The sequence below is a fragment of the Chelonia mydas genome, chromosome 25 (genome assembly GCF_015237465.2).
Source record: "Chelonia mydas isolate rCheMyd1 chromosome 25, rCheMyd1.pri.v2, whole genome shotgun sequence".
NCBI lineage: Eukaryota > Metazoa > Chordata > Testudines > Cheloniidae > Chelonia > Chelonia mydas.
Window position 1 is genome coordinate 10,389,494 of NC_057858.1, and position 12,703 is coordinate 10,402,196.

The 12,703-nt window shown below is 50.0% G+C and overlaps 1 protein-coding gene across 1 annotated transcript; it reads left to right on the forward strand.

Moving 5' to 3' along the window:
- Window positions 1-478: 478 nt before the first annotated feature.
- Window positions 479-12,703, forward strand: BSG (basigin (Ok blood group); the record flags this gene model as incomplete). The annotated part of the gene is made up of 8 exons (XM_007072197.4): window positions 479-845; window positions 2,538-2,697; window positions 5,390-5,478; window positions 5,977-6,113; window positions 6,315-6,588; window positions 8,353-8,377; window positions 9,161-9,232; window positions 11,492-12,703. Coding segments are annotated over 7 exons (1,110 nt in total), but the record flags the coding sequence as incomplete, so codon positions are not given.

Sequence of the window (12,703 nt, forward strand, 5' to 3'; positions counted from 1 at the left end):
TTCTGTTGCAAAAAAATATATACCTGGTCCTGTTTCCAAACTATTTAAGAACTCCGACACGCTTCCAGGTTTCTTTCTCTTGCACCCCTATGGCAACACTTACTTACCTCCGTGCTCAACATTAAGTTGACAGGGGCTTGTAGCATTGCTATGCAGGGCAGATGGAAAGTCCTCACATTTGTGCTAGGGTGCGTAAACAGTGGCTGTTGTGTTGCATGCGCCACTCTGAGTAGTGTGTGTGAGCTCCCTGTTCGCTGCTGGTTGGGGGCTCTGGTTCGGTAGTAGTCTGTAAAATGCAGACAAGCAGAGCTGGTGGAAAGCATTGTTTTGGGTCGCTATATCTAACAGCGTGGCTGGCTATAGCGCACGTGGGGTCGGGGGGAGGTGTGCTTGCCTGAAGCAATAATGTGTTTCACCTTCTTAAAACAGCTAAAATCTGTGTGGCTGAATTCTCTCTTTGCACTAATGCTTTGCACTAATACCTCTCCAACTCATAGCTGGCTTTATAAAGTCACCACTGTCTCAAAAGAAACTGACCGAGGACAGTGTGGAATTGCACTGCGAGGCTCTTGGCAATCCTATCCCTGAGATCCAATGGTGGTTTGAGGGAGATGAGTGGAACGAGACCTATGCTCAGCTCTGGGATGGCGCACGGCAGGACCGTGTCAAAATCAACGCCACCTATAACCTGCACTCTACCAGCACCATCTACATCGCAAACCTCACTATCAACGACTCGGGCACATATGAGTGCCGGGCTAGCAACGACCCCGACCGCAACCACTTGTCGAAGAGCCCCAAAGTCAAGTGGATCCGTTCCCAGGCGAACGTTTTTGTCATCGAACGTGAGTGGCCGCACTGAGACCTTGGCACTTGCTCAGACGCTGTGATGTCTTGAGTGTTTTGCCAGGTCTGTCCCCCGCACTTGTGTCCTGTGACTTCCTGAAAACTCTCCTCACCCTCCCATCCTGGCTGTAGAACTGAGAGACTCCTACCCTCCTGTGATCCCCTTCACCGTCCGTGATTTGATCCACAGTGGCCCTGCTCAAAAAGGGTTGTGACTTCCCAACCAAAACACGGTCTGACCATCCTGTACCTTTCAGAGCCCAAAGAACTAGAATGTGCTGCTTGTCCTAAGATACCTCCGGTGTCCCAATGCTGACTTGCAGAATTCAGTCTTGATTCTGCTGGTAGACTCTGCCTTAACCACCACTGACAAACCAGCCCTTCCCTACAGTTCCTTCCAACTTCTGCTCCTGTGACCAGTCTTGCTTTATGCTTTCTTCCTTGCTAGCAGTACGAGCTATGGGCATCAAATTGTTTTTTAGTTTCTGGTGATACAACCGTTTTTGAAATGGCCGTATGTGTCTGTGTGACACTGATAGTGTGACTGTAGTTATCTGTACTGTGGAAGAGACCAAACTTTCTCTCACTTAGAGTTAAAAGTCCAATTTTTGAGCTAGAAGAGATCTTTTCCCTCTCAGTAGCTGAAACTTGGACTAATGCATGGAAATCAAATTTAACCTCACTACTGGTTAAATGATGGTATCTTGGCTCTTGAAATCATTGGAACTAAATGGTAGTAGCATTCGCTGTGTATGTTCTAGGTGATGCAAATGTTCTAGTTAATGCAAAGAAATCCAGTGGAAGACAATACTGCTGGAGTAGTTCTTAGCTTTTTTTTTTTTTTTTTACCATCCTAAGTGCTTTTCAGCCCTGTGTGAAATCTTTCTTCAGAGAGGGCTGGGGTGGGGTGGGAGAGTAGAAGACCTCATGTTTTATATTGGCTGCTTAATAGTTTCCATTGATTGAACTGGTTTCCCAGAGACTCTTTCCTCTCCCTGTGAATAGAATTTTTCCTCTAGTGATCGCTTAGCTGTGTGACAACAGGTTAGATCAACTTTCTTGTCAGACTTCGGAGAGTCAGGATCTGATTCTCCTGTTAAACTTGTGTAAATCCACACGAATCAATGAAGCTACACTGATTTCAGATGTGCAGGCTGGATTCCAGTCTCACAGACTTGCATTGTGTTTCCATCCAAAAAAGGGACTGGACTGTGATCCTCTCTGTTCTATCACCAGGTGAAATTAAATCTCTTAAACCCTGACAGATTCAGGTATGAAAAAATGGAGTTAATGATAACACTGCTTATAGAACTGTGCCCTTGTAATTGCTCAAATATGCAATGGAAAACTGTGATGGACTATTAAAAACAACTACTCCTGAGAGCACAGGTGCTCCAAACTGTCTAGAGATGGTTTGGAGAGTGATTCTGCCTTGCTCTGCTAAGGGGTGCGAGGAGAACATAGTTGCCTTTTTCCCAAGTGTGATCAAGACTTGGTTGTCTGACTCCTCCTGCACCCTCCCTTGCTGTTACCATTTATCAGTTACTTATAAGTTGTGAGGGTAAGTGAAAAGCTGGGATGGAGACGGTGAGTGATATAGATGTTCTTTGTTTTAAAGGTCCTAAGGCAGGGGAAACAGCTGCTGAAATTTATAAATGCCACATGGTAACTTAGGTTTGTTATGAATGCAGATCCCACTGTAGAAACCTCCCCAAATGTGACTTCTGGCTTGGATGTTGTGATTTCCTGTAACATGACCAACCCTCAGTCTCTGATCATGGGCCGTATGTGGAAGAAAGGAGACAAGATCTTGACATCAGATAAGGAAACGTCTGGATATACCTTCTACAAGTAGGTGTCTGAGGGCATGGGGGAGGGGCAGAAGGGATATTGTTCTTGCTCTGGTCTGTCCCAAGAAAAGTTATATCTAAGGCAGCTGATACTTCAGGTCAGCCAGACCCAAATGGCAATGTTGTGGAACTAACTATGAACATAGGGCAGGTACTTCAGAGAAGGATCCAACCTTGGGGACAATAACAGAATAGGACTATCAGGACTAAGATTCATTGAGGCTCAGGACCCCCTTGTTTGCAGAAAACTTGACCATACTCATGCTATCAAAAAACCTGCCTTCTAAAGCACTGAGCAGGGAAATTTACTTGTTTTCCCCACCCCCATTACACCCAAGCTCCGTGCCAGTGCGCCCCAGAGAGGAAATTCCTCCCACTTCTAAACTATAGCAGTACAAGATGTAACATGGCCTCAGGCTATTTACATATCTGGCCTCTGACTTTGCATCCCTCCTGAACACGCAGTGGGATGGACTGTCTGGTGATAAAACTCTGGAGTTCATGCAACAATTCAAAGGATTGCTGCTGGATTTCCTGGCCTGAAGTGGCAATCGTGAGTGCAGTCAGGGGGTGCTCAGATACAGCCCTGGAGTCCTAAAACTTATCCTGAAGGCCAGGAAGTCCTCTGCAGGACTGGGAAAGTTCGGGTGGGATTTTAGTGCTCCAGCATTGTATAGAGGTGTTGTGTGTGTCGGGGCCTGAGAGATGAGGTTCTGGTCCCAACTTGGCAACTGTCACATCTCACACCAATGGAGAGACTGGGACTTGCCCAGTAGGCAAAAGGCATATTTAAATGTATGTATTCCAGTGCCCTCAGTTCATTCCTTCTGACTTGTCTGCCTTGTTGACTTTGGGCAGAACCGCGACAGCTAGGTTCCTTGTGATAAGCTTTGGGAAATAGCTTTGATGAAAATCAAGTGTTCGAAGGCACTCAAACAAACCAAGCCAGCATTCCCACTCTCTGGACAGGAAGTGAACGGTCCTGCTGCTGGAGAGGGCCACATGTGGTGCAGGAGACTCCAGGATATGTTTTGTTTGTCTGCACTTGAGTCGGGAAAGATTTTCCTGCGCAGTCCTCCTCTGGTATGCTTCCAGGGTCCTGTCCGCTGTCCCCAGAGAGCTGCCCTGTTAGTTACAACGGAGCGGGAACTGGAATACCAGCCCCATTGTAACGAGGCTACAAGCTTTCCAGTCTCGTTACCATCAGCCCCTGCTGGCACTGGCCCAGTCAGCCAGAGAGGCATCATGTCCTTTTGTACGGCAGAGCTGACGTGCTTCTCTCCCCATAGCAACAGGGAGCTGAACAAGGATTAAAGTATTTCTAACCCAGCCTCCCTCATGTGACCTCAATTCCTTAGCTTGAGTGGCTTTTGGAAGGGGGAAAGCTCCGAGTGCAGCAGAACTAACAAACTGCCCATTGTCTCTGTGCAATAACAGCACTAAAATTCGGCCCCCCGCATTGGGCATCACCACGGTGCAGAATCGAGCGTTTGTTGTGAGGCAGCTTTAATCTATCAAATCCTGTCGCTGCAAACCCCCCAAGACACAAACGGCAGGTTCTGGATTCGGGTGGGATTATTCTGCCCTGATCTGATTTTCTTTCTTTTGAAATCCGCTGCATTGCCCCACGTGCAGCCCTGGCTTGGTGGGCATTTCTGAACGGGAACTGAGCAGCCACTCCCCAGTAACTTTCTTTTAAACCCATTCTGCTGCCTCTTTAGCTGTCTGATTTGCAGAGTGGTCATGGGATTGATGTGTCACATGAGAGGTGGGACAGTGTATCTGGGTTCTTGCTAACTTGGTTATTCACTTTTTTTTGTGGTTGCACGTCTTGTGATAGCTTTGCGCCACTGAGTTCATTTTAAGTTAGCCTCTGAGGCCTTTGCTGCTTGAAAGAAAGAGGAGCATGCTGGAGATAGTTTACACTGAATACAACCTCACTTCTGGTGCTTCAGAACTTTGGTTTTGCTGACTAGTTTTGTCCTGTTGTTCACAGCTCCTCATTAACTGCAGAGTAAAGAAAACTCAGTCTGATTGCCTAGGATGTGTCTACACTACAATTAGACACCCCAGGCCGAGCCAGCTGACTCAGGCTTCCATGGCTCAGGCTAAGGGGCTAGGATCACCTCGCAATTTTTGAGATCCTGGGCTCCAACACAAGCCCAAATGTCTACACCATAATCAAAGAGCCTCTCATCCCGAGCCCCATGAGTCTGAGTCAGCTGGCACGGGCCAGCTGTGAGTGTGTAACGGCAGTGTAGACATGCCCTTGGTGGGTGAAGGGGGCATAGATAGGAAGGAGTGGATGGTGGGTTTACAGGTTCATCTGTCTGGGTAGGAACTTAAAACCAAGCAATCTGGCCTGGGTGGACAATTCCGTGAGTTGACAGACCTTAGGCCCAGTACAGGTTAAGGGCATGGGGGAGCAGGGGAGGGAAGGCTTGTACTGGGGCTTCCGCTAAACATATGGATGGGCTTAAATATTTTTTAGCTCCAATTCAAGTGCCTAAGCAGAAAAGTCAGCCTATGTCTCTTGCCCATAGGTAAAAGGTCAGCCCTGCTTCCTACAGCCTGGAGTTGGCTGTTCCTTTCCAGCCTCTGAACTAATGACAGGATGGTCTCCCTGCTCCTGGTAGTGTGACAGGCCATGACATCCCCTAAATCTCCCTGCTTATGTCCCTTTCTTCTTACAGAATAGGGGAGGTGAATGCAGACAGCTCAGGGGTGTACGAGTGTGTCTTCGAAACAAACCCCCCTGTGAGTAGGACTGTGTACGTGACAGGTAACTATTTTAGTATCTCCTCTTGGGTAAGGGGCGTGGGCAGATGTGCTCTCTCAGCTCTGGCAATTTACAGCTGCTTCTGGTAGTAAATGGGGAAGGAATGGGATAGATTCCTACTAGGCAGCTTCTAGAGTTAGTGTCAAGCAGCTTGTAAACGGAACAGTGGCTGCCTGGGGAAGCAGAACCAAAGGCGCATCAACCCTCCGCCCTTCTGAACAAAGGGAATGATCCCCATGGATATATGAACAGGGGCTGAAGACATCTAACAGCTGACCAGGTGGTCTTGAGCCATGAATCTCTCATCGCCTGTTTGGGAAGCACCTTGAATGCTCGGCCTTCTGAGAGAAGAGCTGGGGGATGGGAGCCAGAGGCCTGTTTCTCAGACTGACGTACAAGCCTATGGCTACTTTGCCCAGGACGCTGGCTCGCTGGCCTACAGCACTCGCAGCCCACGCAGGCTGGCCAAATTCCTCTTGTCTGAGCTGCCTTTCTCTGCAGTTAAGCCACACGTGACGGCCTACAAGAAATCCGAGCATGGGAACGAGGGGGACACTGGTATTCTGATCTGCAAGTGTAACTCATATCCTCCTGTTAGTCAGTGGACCTGGTACAAGATCCAAGACGGTGTGAATGAGGTGAGCATCTTGGGGGACCTCTCTTCCCGGAGGAGTGGTGGGGAGGCGGGGTAGCTTCTCTCTCACCTGGAGCTGTAACTCTGAGGTAGGCAGCTCCAGAGGCGCCTCAGTGAGCGAGGCGGGTCTGTGTGGGGTGGAATCGGTAGCAGTACAGTCAGGAGAGGCTGCCCCTGATCGTTCGCTTCCTCCCCCCGCTTCCAGCCCATCATCAATGGCACAGAGCAGTTCATCATGAAGTCCAGCGGGAACAAGACGGAGCTGCGCGTTGCTACCCTGGACATCGAGAAGGACCCGGGCGAGTACCTCTGCAACGCCACCAACGACTTGGGCACCGATGGCGCCGTCGTGGGCCTGCGGGTTCGTAGCCGCCTGGCAGCGCTCTGGCCCTTCCTGGGCATTGTGGCCGAGGTGCTGGTTCTTGTCACCATCATCTTCATCTATGAGAAAAGGAGAAAGCCGGATGAGGTTCTTGATGGTAAGGTGCACCTGGGGTCGTCGGACTCTGGGGTTTAGGGGTCGTGTCTATCCCAGGAACTCTGCAGCATATGGGTGTAACCGTTCTGATTAGGGTGGGGATGAAAGTGTCTTGATTTCAGAGGGGGCTTCCCCACTTGCAGAGATGCTTCTGGAGGGGTTTCTGATCAGATGTTAAGGGGGAAAACTGCTCTGCTCAGTGTCTCCTGCCCCAGCCAGGGATAGATACGGCCTCTGATTGGAGGTGTTGGCTAAACTCATCCCTGATCATAGCCAGAAGGCTGAGATCCTCCTCACCTCTTCCTAGCACAGTGATGTCATGTTGGTAGTAGCCAATCACATTGCAGAGAATAAATTACTCAGCTACGTGTATTGTGGATCATCTGATTGGAAACCCTTGAGCAGACGTTACCAAGAACTTCTGAAGGGGGGATTATAAATTCCTAAAAACTAGTTGCAGACCAGTCAGTTCTGGCTCTGTAAAAAGATGCCTCAAACTCTGGCCCTCTGATGAAGGGAATTGCAAGAAGCTTATCATGAGCGAGCGCAAAGGCTTGGCCTGGAAGGTTATGTGATGGTGGGTTTCTGGGATGGTGGAGAACATGGCTGTGAGCAGTGTCCCTGCTGGCATTATCTTTCCGCTCTCTTCCCTCCTCTGCTGCTGGGTGGGACCTCACATGGTAAGTGGAAGAGACAGTTCCAGCTGTCCCTCTGCATCAGTCCTCTCACCAGCTGCGTGTAATTGCAGTACCCTGGGCCTTACCGCTGGGCAGCACGTGGGGGAAGTGTGGACCATGGAAATGATGGCACACAGCCCTCTCCTGTTAGAGGGTGGCAGATTCCAATGAACTGGTGAAAGGTCTGAGCAAGTCAGGTGATACCAGAGATGTCTTTCCCTAGTTACAGTGCTGTTGCTGTAGCCAGAGCACGGTGTTTGGCAGAATGTGTATAGGGCAGGGGCACAGTACCTCCGATGCTCCCCCCACTTCCCTGAAAGTCTCCTATTTAATTTAATGCAATCTTCGCTTGCTGTCAGGGTCTGTGAATGTCAGTGCTTGGGCTCTGGGACATGCGGCTGGATCAACGGGGCTGCAGTATTTGAGGCAGGAAACAGGTGTAATTGTGGCTCTGCTGCTGACTTAGGCAAGTCACGCCAGCTCTGTGCCAGAGAGGAATAATACCTCTTGGGAGTGGCTGAGGGTTGTTTTTTTTTTTTTTTTTTTTTTTTTTTTGTGCCCAGCACACTGAAGTTGTGAAGGCTGCTTACACTCCAGCCTTGACTGTTGGTTGGTAAACAGCTGCCCAGCCATTGCTTCACGGATCCCCAGCAGTGTGGCCTTCAGATCCACCTCAGTTACTGTGGTACAAGAATTCCCCTGGGTTGGGGGAGGAGTTTAGTTGTCCTCGGCAGCTATTGGTCCTCAGGGATCCCATAAAGGGACATCCCTGGGACAGCCAAGCCCACTACTTGCCAAAAAACAGGTGACCACCTCGGAACGATACAGCTCTTGCTGCTTCTGGCCCTTAAATTCACATCCCTATACCCTGGTGAAGCAACAGCTATATTGCCTGTTGGGAGGCTCAGGATGGGATGGCATCTTACCTGTAATCATGCAGCAGTCTCTAGAGAATGGCCTGTTCAGAATGCTGGCTCTTAAGGGTCAGGGATTGGTGGCTGGGTGGGGTGTACAGGACGTGATGTTTGGCTAAAGGCTGCATCCTGACCTTTCTCTTTCCTTCTTACCATGCGATCCTGGGCCTGAAGATGATGATGGAGGGTCTGCACCACTGTGAGTACCAACTCTCTTCTTATATGACATGCTGGCACAGATGCAGTGGTGTGCTTTGCATACTTGTGGGCATGAACAAACTGGCTAGTTGCCCTAGTGAAGTGGTTCTCAACCAGGGGTACACATACCCCAGGCGGTACGCAGAGGTCATCCACTCATCTAGCTATTTGCCTAGTTTTACAACAGGCTGCATAAAAACCACTCGCAAAGTCAGGACAAATTAAAATTTCATACAGACAATGACTTGTTCATACTGTTCTGTATACCATACACGGAAATGTAAGTACAATATTTATATTCCAATGGATTTATTTCATAATTATATGGTAGAAATGAGAGAGTCAGCCATTGTTCAGTACTAGTGTGCTGTGACACTTTTGTGTCTGATTTTGTAAGCAAGTAGCTCTTAAGTGAGATGAAACTTGGGGGTATGCAAGACAAATGAGACCCCTGAAAGGGGTACAGTTGTCTGGAAAGGTTGAGAGCCACTGCCCTAGTGAGCCAACAGGCTACCAGAAACGCCTTCCAATTGCTTGTCATCAGTGTGGTCTTTATTCACGGTGTTCAGTTGGGAACAGTAACTTAGCAGACTTCTTTCATGTTCAGATGGCTCATAACCGTATCCTGCTGTGTCCTGTCTTTACATCTGTCCACTTTAGATCCGGGCTTCATCAGTGGGGAGGGATTTGGCTCTTAGCTCTCTACGCAGCCAGGCAGTTTCTTCTTTGTTGTGCTAAGAAGTCCTGGCTCTCCTCTCACTGCCTTCTCTCCCCCTTTTCCTAGGAAAAGCAACGCCCCAAACCACAAGGACAAGAACGTCCGCCAGAGAAACGCTAACTAGGAGCGGGCGGTCAGGTGAGGCATCTCAGCAACAACCTCAACCCTCAGCTGGCTGCACTTTGCAGAACGCGGTGTGGCTTGCTCTCCCAACCAGTGCTGAGGCCTTGGCTCTGGCCCCCAACACCGCCGGCTGAACTCCTCTTGCTGGAAGCATAGGCTGCTCCAGCCCTGGGTAACGGATTGTGAGGTCTGGCGCCAGCCATTGGGAGCTAGTGGATGCAGAGAGGCAGCAGCAGCCAAAGCCCCTGACTGAGGGAGGAAATGGGAAACAGTGGGTACTTCCAGCTTCACAGGGGTCCATGTGCTGGTGATCCGGAGCCATTGTATCAAAGGGACACTGGTTTAAAAAACAAACAAAAAAAAACAACACCAAACCCTTGCCCCTCAATGAATAGCCAAAATCATTAATACTGGGGAAAGTGTCCTCACTTAAGCTCCTTTGCCCAACTGCAGGGCCTCAGGCACTGGTACGCCTCGCTCTTTCCTGTTCTCCGCCTGTGACATGTCATAGTCTAGTGTCTGGTGGGCTATAATACTTGGGTCTCATTTCGGTTGTTGGGTTTAGTGTGCAGGTGCTGGGTGGCGTTGGTGGCCTGTGATTCACAGGCGGTCAGACTAGATGATCTGGTGGTCCCTTCTGGCCTTAAACGGACTCTAACGATCGCCTGTTGTAACAACGCCTGTGCTAGGCACAGTGGCAGAGTAACGCAGTCACTGCCCCGAGGAATTGAAGTAGACAAAAGGTGGGAGAAAGGATGATCCTCTCTATCTTGGAGAGGGAGCGAAGGCACAGAGACTTAGGCCTTGTCTACACTACGTTGCTGACAAAACGGGAGGTGTATACCCTACAAAGCTACTTTTGGCCGTAAAACTCAGCTGTTTTGCCAACAAAATAAAATCACCTCAGCGAGAGGCATAAAGCTTTTTGCCGCAAATTTAAATCGACAAAGCTTCAGCGTAGACACTGCTGTTTGTTTTGTCCACAGAACTGGCCTTGCCAGGATCCCACAATGCCTGCACTGACCGCTCTGCTCACTGTTTTGATCCCTGCAGGCATGCGCCCCTCCCCTTTCAAAGCCCCTGGGAAGCTGAGCCTGTGTTCTGTTTGGGGAACAAAGAGCAAATCATTAGTGTGGAATGCTCCTGGTCTGCCTTGCACTAGGAACACGACAGCAGGCAGCCTGCTGCTGCAAGGGGTGTTGGGGGGGAGACAGACTGCTGCGCTGATTTGCCATCCCTCAGCACCGACAGCTCACAGAGCTCCTCAGGATGCCGCTCCCAGCGGGAATCACAGAACCATAGGCAGGCAGAGCAGGCTGCTTTGGGAGAGACTGCTGTGCTGAGCAGAGCCAGGGGCTCGTGTGTGTGTGTGTGTGTGTGTGTGTGTGGGGTGGGGGGTCATTTTCCCCCTGCCTCAGCATAAGATGGTCAGCCTGCTGTCTCCCCTGCCACGCCACTCTCCTCTTCTCCCCCCCCCCCCCCACTTCAGTTGAAAAAGCGGCTGACAATCTACTAGGATGCCCCGGCACGAAGGGATTGAGAAACCTGCATCATTTGACGCTGCCCCTGCCCCATGAGGCATTGCAAACCCTTCCCAAAGCACCCTGGAGCCAGTCGCACAGTGGGATCGCTATCCCCGGGGCACTGCTTTCTGTCACTGCAAGAGCTGCTCGTGTGGACGCCCTCTGCCGACACAAGGCGCTAGTGTGAACACGCCACAGTGATTTTAATTGAAGGGCCATAACTTTTGCCGACATAACTTTGTAGTGTAGACAAGGCCTTAGGGTGTGTCTGCGCCACAGCTTGGGGGGTGCTTCCCAGCGCAAGTGAACCACCACGCGAGCCCATTTTGAACTCGCACGCTAACAATAGCAGCGTGGCTGCGGCAGCCCAGACTAGCCACATCTGTATAGAACCAGGGGGTTGTATTCCGTTGATTAGCTCGTGCCACTCCAGCCACACTGTTTCTAGCCCACTGGCTCGAGCAGAGCTAGTGAGTGTCTGTTTACCCACACTGGAAAGCAACCTCCCTGCTGCTGTGTAGACGGATCCTAAGTGATTTGCCTGACACCGCGCACACAGAGTGACAGAACTGGACGTCGAGCCTTGATCTCCTGAGTCCCAGTCCAATGCCTTCCCCACAAGGCCATCTTCTCTCTGGCTGTACTGCCTATGAGTGCAGCACCCCCCGCAGCTGTCTGAAATAACACTGCCTGGGTTGGGGACGTCCCAGCAATGGCTAACTGGCTTCTCTCTCTCTCTCTCTCCTGTCAGGTGACGTGTAGCTGAGAAGATCACCTGGATGTTTTGTTTTGCAAAGTAACACTAAGAATATCCTAGGGCGTCCTTGCAATTCAGTTACTTCACTTTTTAAAGAAACAGACTTAAGTTGTAGCTTCTAAAATACACACTTTTTTTAAAAAAGAGCAGTGGGAGGGTTTTTCTACCTGTAAACTTTAGCCCCTTTGTTGCTGGTAGTCTTTGGTCACTGGCGGTCTTTTTTTTTGTCCTAGATCTCAGTGTTGGTGCAGGGAGGGCGAGGTGGGAGTGTGACTTGTGTGGTGTCTTGCTGACTTTATGCAGTGTGTAAAATTAATCTGGAGAGAAGGTGGTGTGGACGGGAGGGATTGGAGTGTGTCTGCAGACACTGCGCTTCCCCGGAGTCAAAGTGCATCTGCCCACCTTCCCTGATTTCTGGTCGGAGGCCCTGCAGGGAGCTAAAGAGAGAACTGACGTCTCCATGTAGGTGAACATGTAGGTGAGCGTGAACCTTGGATGCAGTCCGCGTGCCGTGTCTTCCCAGGAGCCCTGTCATCCTGCCCTGCTTTGTGCATGTCAGGGAGAAACTGTTTCAATGACCTTTCAGAGGAGACCTGATCCAACCCAAAGGGGTGGGAAGCCAGTTATGCACTAGCTATAAGAGATACTTTACAGAGCTAGGATTGGGTGGTGTATGTGCTCCCTCTCAGGAGCACCTCTCTGTGGCACCAAAGGGGGTGTCTGGCTCCTGGGAAATCCTCTGATATTTGCAGGAACCTCCCTCCCCCTTTCCTGCAATTGATCAATGCCATAGCTATTCTCACAGGCTTCCTGTCCCATTGTCTCTCAGCAGGGCTGCTTTATTTACCCTCTTAAACAACAAAGACAACTTAGGGGGTAGCTTTTAAAGCTGGAAACTGAGCAAATGTGACTAGTTAACTTATTTCACACTGTTTTGTTAGTCTCTTTTTAAATGTCTCTACACTGGGGGGGGGAGGCGGGGCTGAATCTTGGAGTGATTGCAGGGCTCATGTTCAGATCTGCCAGGGAGCAGATTCACTGCATGTTTCCTTGTGCTCGAGCCATCTCAGTGTTTCTCCGACTAGGCGCCTGCGAGCGGACGAACGCACCACACAGTCTGTATTCATCACCTATGTTGTTGGGTTAGCATTGAAATATTCCGTCTGTTATCAAACTTCACAAATAAAGATAATTCCTTTTTCTGTT